The sequence below is a fragment of the Triticum dicoccoides genome, chromosome 2B (genome assembly GCF_002162155.2).
Source record: "Triticum dicoccoides isolate Atlit2015 ecotype Zavitan chromosome 2B, WEW_v2.0, whole genome shotgun sequence".
NCBI lineage: Eukaryota > Viridiplantae > Streptophyta > Magnoliopsida > Poales > Poaceae > Triticum > Triticum dicoccoides.
The window spans coordinates 608,392,989-608,406,931 of NC_041383.1; the positions used below are offsets into that span (position 1 = coordinate 608,392,989).

Here is a 13,943-nt window from a genome sequence, read left to right on the forward strand (position 1 = left end):
CCAATCTAACTGAAGAGCAGTTCGGTTAGGTAACCGAAAAAGTCACCATGATGGAGTGCAGTCTGTTCTGGTAGTGCAAACGAAAAGAACCCACATGTACCGGATATAAAATCTTCCTGCGCTGTCCTCTCTGGCTCTACCGCGTCCACATCATCTCATTCCACTCACGTGAACTGCCACGGATTACCTGTGGCGCGCATGAGACGCTGCCTGAACGCCGAAGAGGATAAGCACGAATGAACGATGCAAGCACTGCAGCAATAGCGCCAGTTAACTTTAGCCTGTGCTCGTTCGCAGTGATCCATGGTTCCTCTGGGCAGCTTTAGCTATCCACGTTGCCTTTTGCATGATGGTGTTCAGCTGTTGACCTTGACCTTGTAATGTAATTTAGCTGTCTTTCGGTTTAAATACACTAGGGTGTCTTAACTTGTCCAGCGTGGTTATTTTGGTGCTCAAAGTTGCAGAATACACAAAACTGATACAATAACTTTTTCTATGGTGCAAATACACAGCCTCGTGTACGTATCCAGTTGTATGTTCTGCCTGTGTGGCATGCTAGCTTGGCGTTGGCTCACATGTCATTGGCTAGCAGTGGGTGAGTCATGGATGCCCCACGCATGAGGATTTTTGGTAGAAAACCCCTCATATTTTTACAACTGCCATTGGCTGGCAGGGGTCCGCGATTTGTACAGCCTGCCCAAGATGACCACGAGGTTAGACTCTACTTTTTTTTTACGGGTTTGAGGTTAGACTCTACTTAGTGAACATATTTTAGCTAGACACTATATATCACGTCTATATCTGGCCAAACCTCGGGCCTGGCTGGGCTTCGGATCGGGCGTAGCCAAGCCCGATGCAAAAAAACCTAGGCCTAGGCCCGGCCCTGCCCGGCCATCGGGCCTGTTTTTTGGGCCTAAGCCCGGCCCGAACGCGTAAAAGCCCGACGGGCCTCAGGCCTCGGGCTGGGCCCCTTTCAGAAAAGCGCAAAAATGATGGGCCTGAGCTTGGCCTGGCCCAGCCATCAGGCTCAAAATCTAGGCCCGAGCCCGGCCCGAGAGCAGCGTCAGGCCAGGCCGGGCCGGGCCGGGTCGGGCTTTTCCGGGCCGGGCTTCCCATGTCCTGGACTAATCACGTTGCTACTTACCTCTTCAAGCATTTCTCTTATATATTTGTTTAATATATGGCGCTCTTATGGGCCCATACATGTTTTTCATTTCCGTTTGAAAAAAGAAATGTAAGAAAATATTACAACTGCCATAAACTAAAAGAAAGTGTTAGTGCAGTCGAAAAAAAATGTTCAGCATATCTTTCAAAAAAAATGGTGTACCAAGAAATTTTATATGTTTTTTTCAATAATGTTCGTCATGCATTCGAAAAATTGACAACATCTATTTCAAAATAAGGTTTAACATGTGTTAAAAAATTATTGTGTAAAATTATTCTTACATTTCTACAAACACATTTAACATGTTTTAACACATTTATATAACTTTTTTTCACAATGATTTTTAATATACTTGAACAGTTTAAATAATAAAATTTTGTCAATTTTTAATAACTATGTATTCTGAAAAATGTATTCTAAAAATACAATGAAGATACACACTAATTGTACGTGCCTGTGGTCCTGACCGAAGATATTTTGTTTTTACAATATTTGGTGATATGCGTTGAACTGGTTATATCCACATAAATTTTGAAAAAAAGATCATCTTTACCTATTTAAACTACACCATAAAGAAAACATAATAAAAATTTTAATAGGCAATAATCACATATTGATAATTATTATATTTTTATATGACAAATTTTACATATCATAAAAACTAAATGGTAACTTGAAAAAAAGTAAATAATGTGGAAGGGAATCACATATGGAAGGGTAGAAGGACGTGGAGTTTCTACACCCAGGAGCAAATGCTCCTGGTGTGAACAGTAAAATAAAAAAATTCAAAAAAATGTCAAAAAATTCTGAATTTTTTTTGTGGCATACTTATACAAATATTTGTTGTGCAGGTAAAATTTCATCGCGAAATCACATTGGTGGAAGGTGTGGTAAAAAAAACAAAATCGATGCTCTGAAAATGTTACTTACAAAAAGCATTTTGGAGCTCTGATTTTGTTTTTTTCGGCACGACTTCCACGAATGTGATTTCGTGATGAAAATTTTCATGCACAAGAAACACTTGTAAAAGTATGTCACAAAAAAATTTCATAATTTTTTGAATTTTTTTTTCTATTTTTGATTTTACTGTTCACACCAGGAGCATTTGCTCCTGGGTGTAGAATGGTACTTTCGAGGGTAGAAGAGCTATATAGGTTTCCAGGGAACAGTGGTCACGAAGTATTGTTCGGTCTGATGGCTAGTGTGCAGGCAATTTAACGTATTTAATCATACTGATATGTGGGACCTACGTTTGTCTTTCCTACATAATTAATCAAAATATGCGAGGGGTTCTGGAAAAAAAACTCATGCGCAAGTCATCCAGCACCTCATCGGCTGTCTGCCACTGACATGTGGGCCAACGCCTCGCTGGCACGCCACACAGGCATGGTGTACATCCGAATATATACGGAGGCACCGTATTTGCATGATAGAACGAGTTGTAGCACCAGTTTTATATATTTAGCAACTTTGGGCATCAAAGTGACTGCGCTAGACAAGTTAAGGCACCCACGTAGTATTTAACTCTTATTATTACGAGGACTTGGTGAACATGGTTCCACGCGCACCCTTTATGAAAAGTAAATTAAAAATGCTAGAAAAAACAAAAAATCTAAATTTATTTTTGTAATATACAGTCAACTTGTATACTTGTGTATGAAGTTTCGTGAAGAAATCACATCCGTGGTATTCTCGGCAAAAAAGACAAAACCGAAGCTATATTAAAAAACATTGTTTGATGAATAGTATGGTAACAATTGTGTTTTCTTCACTAAGAATGCCATGAGTGCCAATACATCACGAAACTTCACACTTGAGTAGAATGGTCGACTAAGTTTCATACTGCAAAAATTCAGACCTTTTAAAAATTTCTAATATTTTTATGAATCTATTATTCATGTGGGTGCGCGTGAACCCATGTTCCCCTTTGTACTTTCGTTATTTAGATGACTATATTATTATTTTCTAGAAAGAAAAGGAAGTTCTCAATGGATCAATGCATTTTCACATGGGCCCGTATTGGATGCACATATCATAAAAACTAATGGATCGTTTCTCAATGAAATCATATCATAAAAACTATTGGATCCATTACGAGCACCCTTCTCAATGAAACTTTACATATCATAAAAACTAAACGGTATAGAAGGCAGAGTTAAAATATACAAGAAGCCCGTATTGGATGCGCACATCCAATATGAGTTACAACACCCTAGCTCTAATGGTGACTTCTCGCAAAAGTTTCCGTTTCTCCCGCTCCCATGCTCTTCCAATCTTCTCATTCGACAGCTTCGTGATCGTCCGATATTGACTTGTGTTGCCAAAAACTCGGGTATCGCGTTGCTTCCACAGGCGCCAACTGATCAAGATCATCAGCGAGTCAAATCCCCTCCGTTGCTTCTTGCCAAACCTACTGCTAGAGTTAGTCACCAGTCTTGCAAATTTTCTATGGCATATGGCTAGATAGCATTGATTTGGAGCTAGAGAAGCATCCATGCCAAGTTTCACGAGCCACAAGTCCACAACACATTGAATGATTATGTGTTCGATGTGTCCTCGTCTTGAAGGCACAAAAAACATGGCGTTGTTTTGTCCTGAAAGCCCATGTCTTTGGGCCCCTAGCCATACAAAAATTCTGCATTCCAACGCAGCCCATCATCTCCATATGCATTCCCCGAGCGGAAAATCTCCCTGCCCTGGCTTAGAATCCGGTATATTAATTTACCGGAGTACTCGCCTAAAGCCGTCTGAATTCTTGTTATGTTACTTGTTAGTTTGTTGGCTAGGTTTATTAATTCCTTTTTCTCCTTTTGTTTTCTCCTCTTTCTTATATTTTAAATATTTTTAAAAATTGTAAAATACATTCCAAAAACTAAATTACATAAGTTTTTAGAGTTCGTTCTATTCATGCAATGTAGCATAACTCTTCTCACAATTTCAAGAAAATGTTAGTACAATTCATAAAAATGGTTGTGATATTTTAAAATGCTCACACATTTCCGAAATATGTTTGACACATTTACAAAATTATAAATTATAAAAATTATTTTTTATTTTAGAAAAATCTATCGTGCCATACAGAAAAATGTTCGCGGTATTTTAAAAAAATGTTCGTGTAATTTTCAAAATAAAATATATAATGAAAAAAAAATCCGCGTAATGTAGAAACAATGATTCGTAGTCATCAAAAAAAATTCCATGAAATTTAAAAAGATGTCAACATGTTTAAAATTATTTGTGATATTTAGGAAACTACTTGTACAATTTTAGAAAAAAATCACGTAATTTTCTAGAAAATTTTCTGTACCATTAAAACAATATTAGTGATAATTTAATAAATACATGTTCTAAATTAACAAAGATTTTCAAATTTAATAATAACAGTCATACCATTAATAGAAAAGTTCCATGTGTATGACACAAATGTGCACCGTGTACTAAAAAAATGTTTGATGTGCATTTGACAAATGTTCAACAAGTATTTCAAAAAACAATTCGCCGTATATCTGAAAATGTGCAGTTTGTATCTGAAATATATTCAATGTGTATTTGAAAACAGTACACATGTATTTTGCAAAATGAATAAAAAGACAAAAAACAAGAAGGAAAATAACAAACATAAAAAGGGAATTAATACCGATAAAAAATACATAGAAAATTAAGAAAAAATCATTTGGGGCTTTCTAAAACCGGTCTAAACCAGTTAATAGAAGTTTTGCAAAACCTCTGACAGTAAAAGGAAATCAATGCATGTGGGCCGGTCCGCTAGTGCTCACGCTAGAGGCGAGACGAGGCACACTCTCGCAAAAGAGCAAGATATAGCCTAAATCACTAATTAAGGAGTATTTCATGTGGAGATCACTCCAACTTTCTCAGGTTGTGTGGCGTGTTGTATGTGCGCCACTTGTCGTAATATGGGAGTTTTTTATTTTTTCGTAAATCCGTTTATTCAAAATATTTTATCTCTTAAACCGTGCGTCCAAATCTCAAACCGCTTTCGTCGTTGGATTCCTCGCATCGAGATCTTCAAAACTAGATCCCATGTTGATAGGTTTTGACGAACTTTTTTTCACGAAAAAAACGGATAAAAAACCGAATCGGGAGCATGGGTTTTTTCCCTTTCGGAAAGAGGCACGCCCATACCTCTGACGAAATCACAACCGTGTCTCTCGCGGAAGCAAAACCGTGCATCTCATGAAAGAAAAAAAAACAGAAAAATGCATTTTTTTTCGTTTCCGATGAGGCACGGCCGTGACCGCGGAAGCAAAAACGTGCCTCGTGTGAAAGAAAAACAAAACAGAAAACGTGTTTTTTTTCATTCCCAAGAGGCACGGCCGTGACTCTCGCGGAAGCAAAACCATGCCTCTCATGAAAAAAACGTGTTTTTTTCGTTTCCAAAAGGCACGGCCGTGCCTCTCGCGAAAACAAAACCGTGACTCTCGCAAAAAAATGCGTTTTTTTGCGCAAATTTGAAAAAAAATTGGTCAAAAAGCTAGGAAAGACCGGTGGAAAACCAAAACATAAAAAAAAACCCGAAAGAAAACCGTTTAAAAAGCCAAAAACGCGTACGAAAAAAAAAACAAAATCCGGAGGGAGCATCCAGAGCGCGACACGTGGCGAATGACTGAGAGCGCGTCAAGTGGCGCTGATCGTTGCGAGACTCCCAAAGAAGCGCTCGTTAATTAGTTGCTCCCAAATATAGCTCTCTTGTCGTCAAATAGTCTAGTCCGAATAGATTCATCGCCTGATGGACGGGCCCAGTTAGCTTCCACTGCTCCGTGTGATCGTGCGTTAGGTGTCGGTTTTCACTGACTTTTTTCGTTTTTTTGTAACTTTGGCTTCTCTATTCTACTTTTTATTTATTTATTTATTTATTTTGAAAAATTCAATAATTAGAAAATGTTCATATATTTAAAAGGTTTTCAATATATGAAAAATGTTTGCCATGTATTTAAAAAATGTTCACTTTTATTCTACAAAAATGTTTACATGTATTGGAACTAATGTTCACCGTTCACCGTGCTGAAAACGTCAATCATGTATTACAAAAATGTTCACCGTATTTAAAAACTGGTCACAATGTAATGGAAAAAATCACCATAATTTTAGAAATGCTCAAGTTTTATTTTTTTCTAGAACTATTCAAGAATTTAAAATATGCATGAATGTTTTCAAAAGTAAAATAATGAGTAGGGGGGAAAGGAGAAAAGAGAACATGCATTCTACTAATGAAGAAAGAAAAAGATCAAATAAACGAAAGTAAAAAAAGGGGGTAGGAAAAATTGGAAGAGGAAAATAGAAACAAAGTGAAAGAAAACAGAGAGAAAAGTGAAGCAACAAAAAACTGAAAAAAATATCACCGCATGACCATGATGGACAAACATCGAGAATGCGTCTAAACCAAGCCAGGCCAATTCGTTATAGGCATTTAGGCACCTAGGCGTTAAAAAGGAATTGCCCTACGGACAAGACCGAAAATATGGAAATCCAGAGCGTATGCCCTTCCAAACGTGGTGAAGAGAGGATTTGCACGGCTGTGTGGGAAGGTGTTTTGTCCATTTGGAAGCACGAGACCTTGTACACTGTGACATGCTTAGAAAAATAAACCAGATTCTTAAGCAATGGTGCTTATTTACAGAGAATAGACGCTTAATTAGGCACCTCTCCTGTAGAGACAAGCACCAGTGCTTGAAAAAAACTCTATTTATTTTACTAAGAACCTCCCCTGAGCATTGTAAGCACAAGTGTGGCTAGGAGAAGTTGGTTGTTGATTTGGGGTTGCCAGTATTGTTTGAGTTGCTTAGTTTCTGACAGATGACGTTTGGTAGCTTTTTGTTTATTTTGCTATGGTGTCCTACTTTATTTGATTCTGTGTAAGCAATGGACCTATTGCTCCTGCATAAGCTTTTGAAACTGGTGGTAGGTTAGTTTGGTGTCGTCGGGTTTTCCTCCTGCGTTTGGGTGTTTTGATGACGAGCGCCTGTAGTGGGTTTTTGAACGATGTGTTGGACTCGCTTTCCCCTTTCTCGTCTCCTCTACTCTTTCTGATTTGAAAGTTGTATTTTTTGTTATACAGTTAATGGAAAAGGGGTTAGACCCTATTAAAAAAATGTCCTCCCGATGGTGGGTCTAGCGCGCATGTTTTTTTGCCTCTGTTGTTTATTTTTCTGTTTACATTTTCTTTTGCGAAATCCATCACTGGCTAAACGATCATTCAGTTATGCTATTGTGGGCTTTACTCCCACTATAGCTATTGTATGGTTGCCGCCAATAATGACTTTTATGATCTGGTTTGTTTTTTATCACATAAAAAGTCATGGCATCAAGTGAAAAATGTAGTTATAAATGTGAATCCAATACGTAAGTGCCTTGTCCCATAACTTGGGCATCCTATCCGATGGATGAATGAGGAGACTCCATCGAGTATTTCTGTTCCATGACACGATTCTTCTTCGCGGTTAAATTGAAACACAATTTGGTGATTCAAAAGTGGTCACAGCTAGAATCTATACTATCAATGCTAGAATGAAAGACCTGGTGAGTATTTCTGTACCACCTTCCAATCTTCTTAGTTGATTGTTTACTTTTCCAATTGGGGGTCGGGGTGGGGGGGAGGGGCATACGTTAGTGGAATCCAGGGCCTAATCTTTTGGTTTTCTTATTTTCTTTTCATTTTTTACCTTTTCCTGCCAATATTATTTTGATATGTGTAAATTTATTATATATTGCTTTTATACATGAATGTTACTTTCTTATGATACATATTTTTTTATTAAGTAAATGCATTAAAATCCCGTGATGCATAACATTTATTTGGAAGCAGATAAATACTCCCTCCGTCCCAAAATGCTTGTCGGAGAAATACATAAAAAGGGATGTATCTAGAACTAAAATACGTCTAGATACATTCATTCTCCCGACAAGTATTTTCGGACAGAGGAAGTATGTTTCTTTGTTCCACAACATGTTGTTTGAAATATATAAGCAATTACTTTTCTCATACATGCACATGGTTCTTCTATTACGGGAACAATTCTTTCCAAAACAGTAACATTTTTTTGTCATGCCCAATAGTTTCTTATATTAATGCATACATTTTCAAATTTGAAACTGGTTTACAAATTTGTATACAAATTATAAATTTTGATATTTATGAAGGGAGGAAAATATATGTTACTTAATGGTGGGCCGCATTAATTGCGGTCCATGAAGAACGCCTGTAGGCGTCAAGGCCCCCCGATGCAGCAAATAGGAGCACCCCACTCGGCCTGCGGATTGAAACCCTTTTAGCTCCTGGCCTCTTCCCGGCCCATGGCCATCGATTCGCTGACACGACGCTCGCGGACAGCAGCCACCGCTCGAATCTCCGCGCCGGCTCCGGCCACGGAAGTGTTCTCCCCCACCATCACCATGGCTCAGGCTCCAGGCCGCGCCGCCTCCTCCATGCGGCTCTTCGACGCGCACTGCCACCTGCAGGACCCCCGCATCGCGGCGGCCGCCCCCGCCCTCATACGCGCCGCCACAGCCTCCGGCGTCGGCCGGTTCGCGGTCAACGGCACCTCCGAGGTACACCCCGCCCCTGCCTCGTACGTGAACGCGAGCGACTGCTCCTCCATGACTCTTTGCCTACTGTACGAGCACAGAAAGACTGGCACCTGGTGAAGCAGATGGCCCAGGAGCACCCGGCTGTCATCCCCTGCTTCGGCCTCCACCCATGGCAAGATTCCTTGGCCGCTTCTCGCGGTGCACTGCTGCTTATGCTATCTGGATTTTAAAACCGTGAATTTGGTAGGTGGGTGCCGGAGAGGTCGCCTGATTGGATGGATTCGCTCCGGCAGTTCTTCTCGGAGACCCCAGAGGCGGCTGTTGGAGAGGTGAGCTATATCCCTCAATTTGTTACTCTTCCAGGTTACTGGCCAGCAATAAAATTGCGGTAATACGGACTAGCACCGTGCAAACCAAGGCTTCCCCACAAGCATTAGTTCTCTATAAATATAGTCTAGATTATGAGCATCTGGTTTTGCAAGTCATCGAGTTCTATCAGCATTCAGCAATAGGGTATATTTGTCTGTCGACTTTGTTTACTGTAACTCTAAAGCCGAGAAGGCTGTTTATGAATTTAATCTAATAGACTGCCCTAGTTTGGCAGCATAATTTGTCCAAAAGATCAAAACCGTAGTAATCTAAAACCTCAGCATTCCAATGCCCGGGCAATGAATACGTTAGTTCTATATAAACCACAGTTTTTCTCACCTCGGTTTACAAAAAAGAGGCCAAGACCTCTTTCTCGAATACTACAAAAAAACACCGTGTTCGGGATACTACACTTTATAAAACTGTGGAAGTTATTGATGCCGAACACATCAAAGTTTTTAAAATCATGCTGTCCTGAAAAACCACAGTATTCTCCAAATAGTCAAAAAAAAAAAAAACTGAGCTGCCAAACGCAGCCAATTTTTCTTCCGTTTCCTTTTGGCATATGCGATATGAGACTTGTGCAATTATATATTCTCATATGTCACTATTATGCAGACTGGTCTCGACAAGGGATCGCATGGAAAAACTATTGACTTCAGAGAACAGGTTTGTTAGCACGGATCCCTCTGCAATTCTTGTTGAATATGATTTCACCAATGGATTCAGCTACATGATAATGGATATAGCCATTTAGCTTTGTCACTGTGGCTTTAGTTCTACCCCTTTACCATAAGCATAACAATATCAACACAGGTTGAACTTCTCAAAATAAAAAATTTAACACAGGTTGAAGTATTCCAACGACAACTTGAACTTGCTAAGGAATTGGAGAAACCTGTTTCTGTTCATTGTGTACGTACCTTCGGCGATCTTCTGGAAATACTAAAGTAAGGAATGGATATTTGGTCTTTATCATCTTTTTAGTTCTTGTCAGTATCTAGTTCAATATGACAGGTAGTGGTAGTTTGTTTGTCTAAGTTCAATTTTCAATATCTTAAAAAGTAGATTACCCATGATATGGCATACACCAGGTTCTTAGTAGGTTTGCAATTAGTTTTTTTTCATCTCATTTCCAAAACATTGAATATATTGCTCTTCCTAGATATATATGTCATACAGAAGAGCAGCTTCCATACTTCTAGTCTAGTATGGATGTCCTGTAATTTCTTATCTCTTTGTCTACAAATAAATGTTATGCCGTGTTAACATTTTGGCTGCCTGCAGGCGTACTGGGCCTTTCCCAGCAGGTGTGCTGTTGCATTCTTATCTGGGGTCTGCAGAAATGGTGCCCGGCCTTGCAAATTTAGGTTGTTACTTTTCGTTGTCTGGTTTCCTTACAGGCATGAAATCTACTAAGGCAAAGAAAATGCTCAAAGCAGTAAGTCGGCCATGCCTTTTTTCTCCCTGCAAGTAGTTATGTTAAAATCTATTCTGCACCACCAGTGAAATGCATTTGTGTTTGTTCTAGATACCCTTGGACAGGATTCTGTTAGAGACAGATGCACCAGATGCAGTACCAAAGTTGGACAATGTTTCTCTAGTTACAGTCCCTGTGGACATTTCAAATGCAGATATTGAAAAGTTCCACGGCGATTCTACCTCTTCAAAAGAATCCTTGAATCATCCAGCTAACATCCACATTGTAAGATTTGTGCCCTGATGCCTTTGGCTTATAGTTTTGTTAGCAAATCTTCATGGTACATGTTGCACGAGCTCATTGCTACCTCTCTTATTTTAAACAGTTTCCTAATAATGAAAATATTCTTGTCCTGGCTAGCATACTACGATGTCTATAAAGAACTAAACCTTTCTAGGGCACACAATATTTTCTCTGAATGCTCCACTATTTCAACATTACTGTGCCATGTTCAGTATGATGTCATATCCGTGCTTAGAGTTTAAAAAATGTGTGTGCTGCTGTTTTTCTATTGTTTAATTGATCCACTCCCATCTCACTGGCACGGTGTCACTACTCCATCTGTCCAACAATGGCTTGTTACTTGACAAGCTCTCGTTCTCGCACACACTGATGATGGATTAAGGAAATCAGTCTAGTAAACCGTGCCTCATTTCCATGTTCCTTTTCAGGTTTTGAAGTATGTGGCATCACTGCTTGAAATGCCGGAAGCAGAACTCGCCGAGGCGAGCTACAGGAACGCCACCAAACTGTTCTCCTACCCTGGATCCAAAGTTCATCCCGAAGCTGAAACTGTGTGAATGGGGTGGTGCGGATGGCCATCCAATACGAACCATGCTCATCGGAATCCTGGTGCGTTCTGCCTCTGGATGTTTGCCTGTATACCGCATGTATATTGTTGTACTAGTATATATAATCGGCCTAAGACAAAGTAACAATCAGAGAAGAAATAATAAAGCGGTTCATGGCTGGCCGTGCCATGTTGCCAAATTCCACTCGCAATATTATTTTACTCCCTCCGTTCACTATTACAAGCTGTCACTATGGACTACACACCGACTGAAATGAGTGAACAAACACACTAAAATGTGTATATATATATACATCTGAATCAGAAAAAAAGTTTAGAACATCTTGTAATTCAGAACTATACAGATTTTTATCCTTGTATTTCGCCTTCTCCTTTTATTTTGGCTTGTCGTGAGAACTTTGTTGGCTGTGTGCATCTTAGTTATGCAGAGGCCGGGTGTCATGCTTAAACCTTTTAAGTAAAAGAAAAGTACATTTTTCGTCCCTTAACTCTTGGCGGAGTCTAGATTTAGTCCTTCAACTTCAAAACCGGACAAGTTGCACCTCTAAATGTTAATACCGGACAAGTTTAGTCCCTCGTCTCGGCTAACCCGGTATCGCTGCTGACTCAGTGTGGTTTTGACTGGTTTTCGTCCATGTGGCAGTATTTCTCTCTCCCACCTGGCCCTATCTCTTCTTCCTTCTTCCTATGTCAGTTTGAGCATTTCATCAAACATAGGATGCGCGCCTACCATTGTGGTCCTGCTAGCCACCATACGTCACGATGGCCGCATCCTTGGCTGCCTACTGGTCGCTCCAAGCCGCCACTACCTTCTCATCGCTGGCCGCGTGCAACAGCCCTGCTACCCCCGTGCACCTCGCCATGGCACAACCCCTGGCTGCCTGCCAACCTCTACACGCACTACTGCGGGCCGCACCAGTATGACACAGGAGCTCGCCAGTAACGCAAGCGACCAAGCTGACGTTCGTGCCGTTTTGGAGCTCCCCTTCTGGAAACCAGCGCCGCCTGGTCGACGACGAGATACTCAAACTCCGGACGCATCGAGCTCGGCGGCGTGCATGTACTGATAGACCTGTGCTGTACCTCCTCGACGTTGTCTGTGGAATGCTCGCCGAGGGCCTGGACAACGCGCTCCCGCCACTTTTGACATGCAGCCACGCGTTCGTCGCCGCCGGTGGTGCTTGCCCTCGAGCTCGCGGCGCTCGCATCCGGGACCGCGTTGGTGCGCACGCGCTGGGGCAAGGGCCAGGCCGCGGAGTCGAGGCACCCGGGCGTCAAGCTCCAGCACGTTGCTCGGGAAGCTTCTATGGCCTGTTTGGGTGCGCCCACGACGACGGCATGGTTCGCGCTACTGTATGCGGCCGCCCCGCCGTTCCACCGCTGTATCCATGCCGTGCAAGCCAGCTTTCCAACCGTCACCACCGCCCCCGCGGGATGCTCCTGGCCGCCAGCAATGGGATCTCCGGACGGCGCTGCTGGACATGCGGGGGTAGAGCAGCATGGCCGTCGGGATGGACGAGATGACCAACATCCGCTGCCTACGAAGTGTTCGATAAAATGCCTGACACCAGTAACGAAACTGCTCCATGAACGATACTTATGCCCGACGTATGCACGACATTTAGATCCAGCGGCCGGTGCTGTTTCAATGATACACATGTGCGGCCTGATATAATTATCGTCTGTGAATCGTCCGTTTTCTGTCGTCTTTGTTGTCTTTGTTAAAGGGAGAGAGCGGAATCTAACCTATGTTTCCTAATACAATCACGTTACTCAACAGTCTTTATAGCATGACTCCACCAGTAAAAAGATGATGATGAGGTGCGACTGGTCAAAACCAGGTTGAGTCAGCACATAAACAACCTCAGGGACTAAACTTATCTGGTTTTAAGAGTTAGAGTTGCAAGTTGTCTGGTTTTGAGGTTAAAGGACTCAATCTAGATTTCGTCAAAAGTTGAAGGACGAAAAATATACTTTTCTTTTTTTTTAAATAAATATCACACTTTATTAATTGGAAATAAGAGTTACATCATCAATAAAAAAAGATACAATATCCTCCATAGGCTCCTCACACCAATCCCTAGTCTCTGAAAATTTTCGCTAGTATAGCAAGTTCATGAGCAACTTTATTTGCTTCCCTATTACAATGTTCAAACCTAGTAACAGAAAAATCACATGCCATAAAATAGCAATCGTCGAACACTGCTGTTGCCGCACCCGCTGATTGTCCTCCATTTTTCATTGTGTCAATCATTTCCATATTATCAGAGTTGACAATAAGGCGATTGCAACCAACCTTCTGTGCAAGGATTAAGCCAAACCTTAGAGCTATGCTTCTGCTGTTAATACGTCAACACACCAATCAATCCTTCAATTTCCGCCAACAATGAACCTTCCTTTGTGATCTCTGAGGACAGCCCCTGCCGTGCTCCTAAGCAGATCGTGATCAAAGGAAGCATCAACATTTAGTTTCACAAAACCCATAGGAGGTCTGCTCCATCCCCTTATTTTACTGGTTGCCTTAGAGGAGTGTGCATTAACATAGTTCGCCGTTATGGCACGAGCCCCCATCG

The 13,943-nt window shown here is 41.1% G+C and overlaps 1 protein-coding gene across 1 annotated transcript; it reads left to right on the forward strand.

Annotated features, from left to right (window-relative positions):
* Window positions 1–8,492: 8,492 nt before the first annotated feature.
* On the forward strand, window positions 8,493–11,571 carry LOC119365131 (uncharacterized metal-dependent hydrolase BUsg_343-like). Its single transcript, XM_037630728.1, has 8 exons — window positions 8,493–8,731; window positions 8,809–8,882; window positions 8,958–9,039; window positions 9,698–9,748; window positions 9,929–10,029; window positions 10,367–10,520; window positions 10,611–10,784; window positions 11,231–11,571. The coding sequence occupies exons 1-8, from the start codon at window positions 8,576–8,578 to the stop codon at window positions 11,357–11,359; spliced, it is 921 nt and encodes a 306-aa protein (XP_037486625.1). The 5' UTR covers window positions 8,493–8,575; the 3' UTR covers window positions 11,360–11,571.
* Window positions 11,572–13,943: the final 2,372 nt, after the last annotated feature.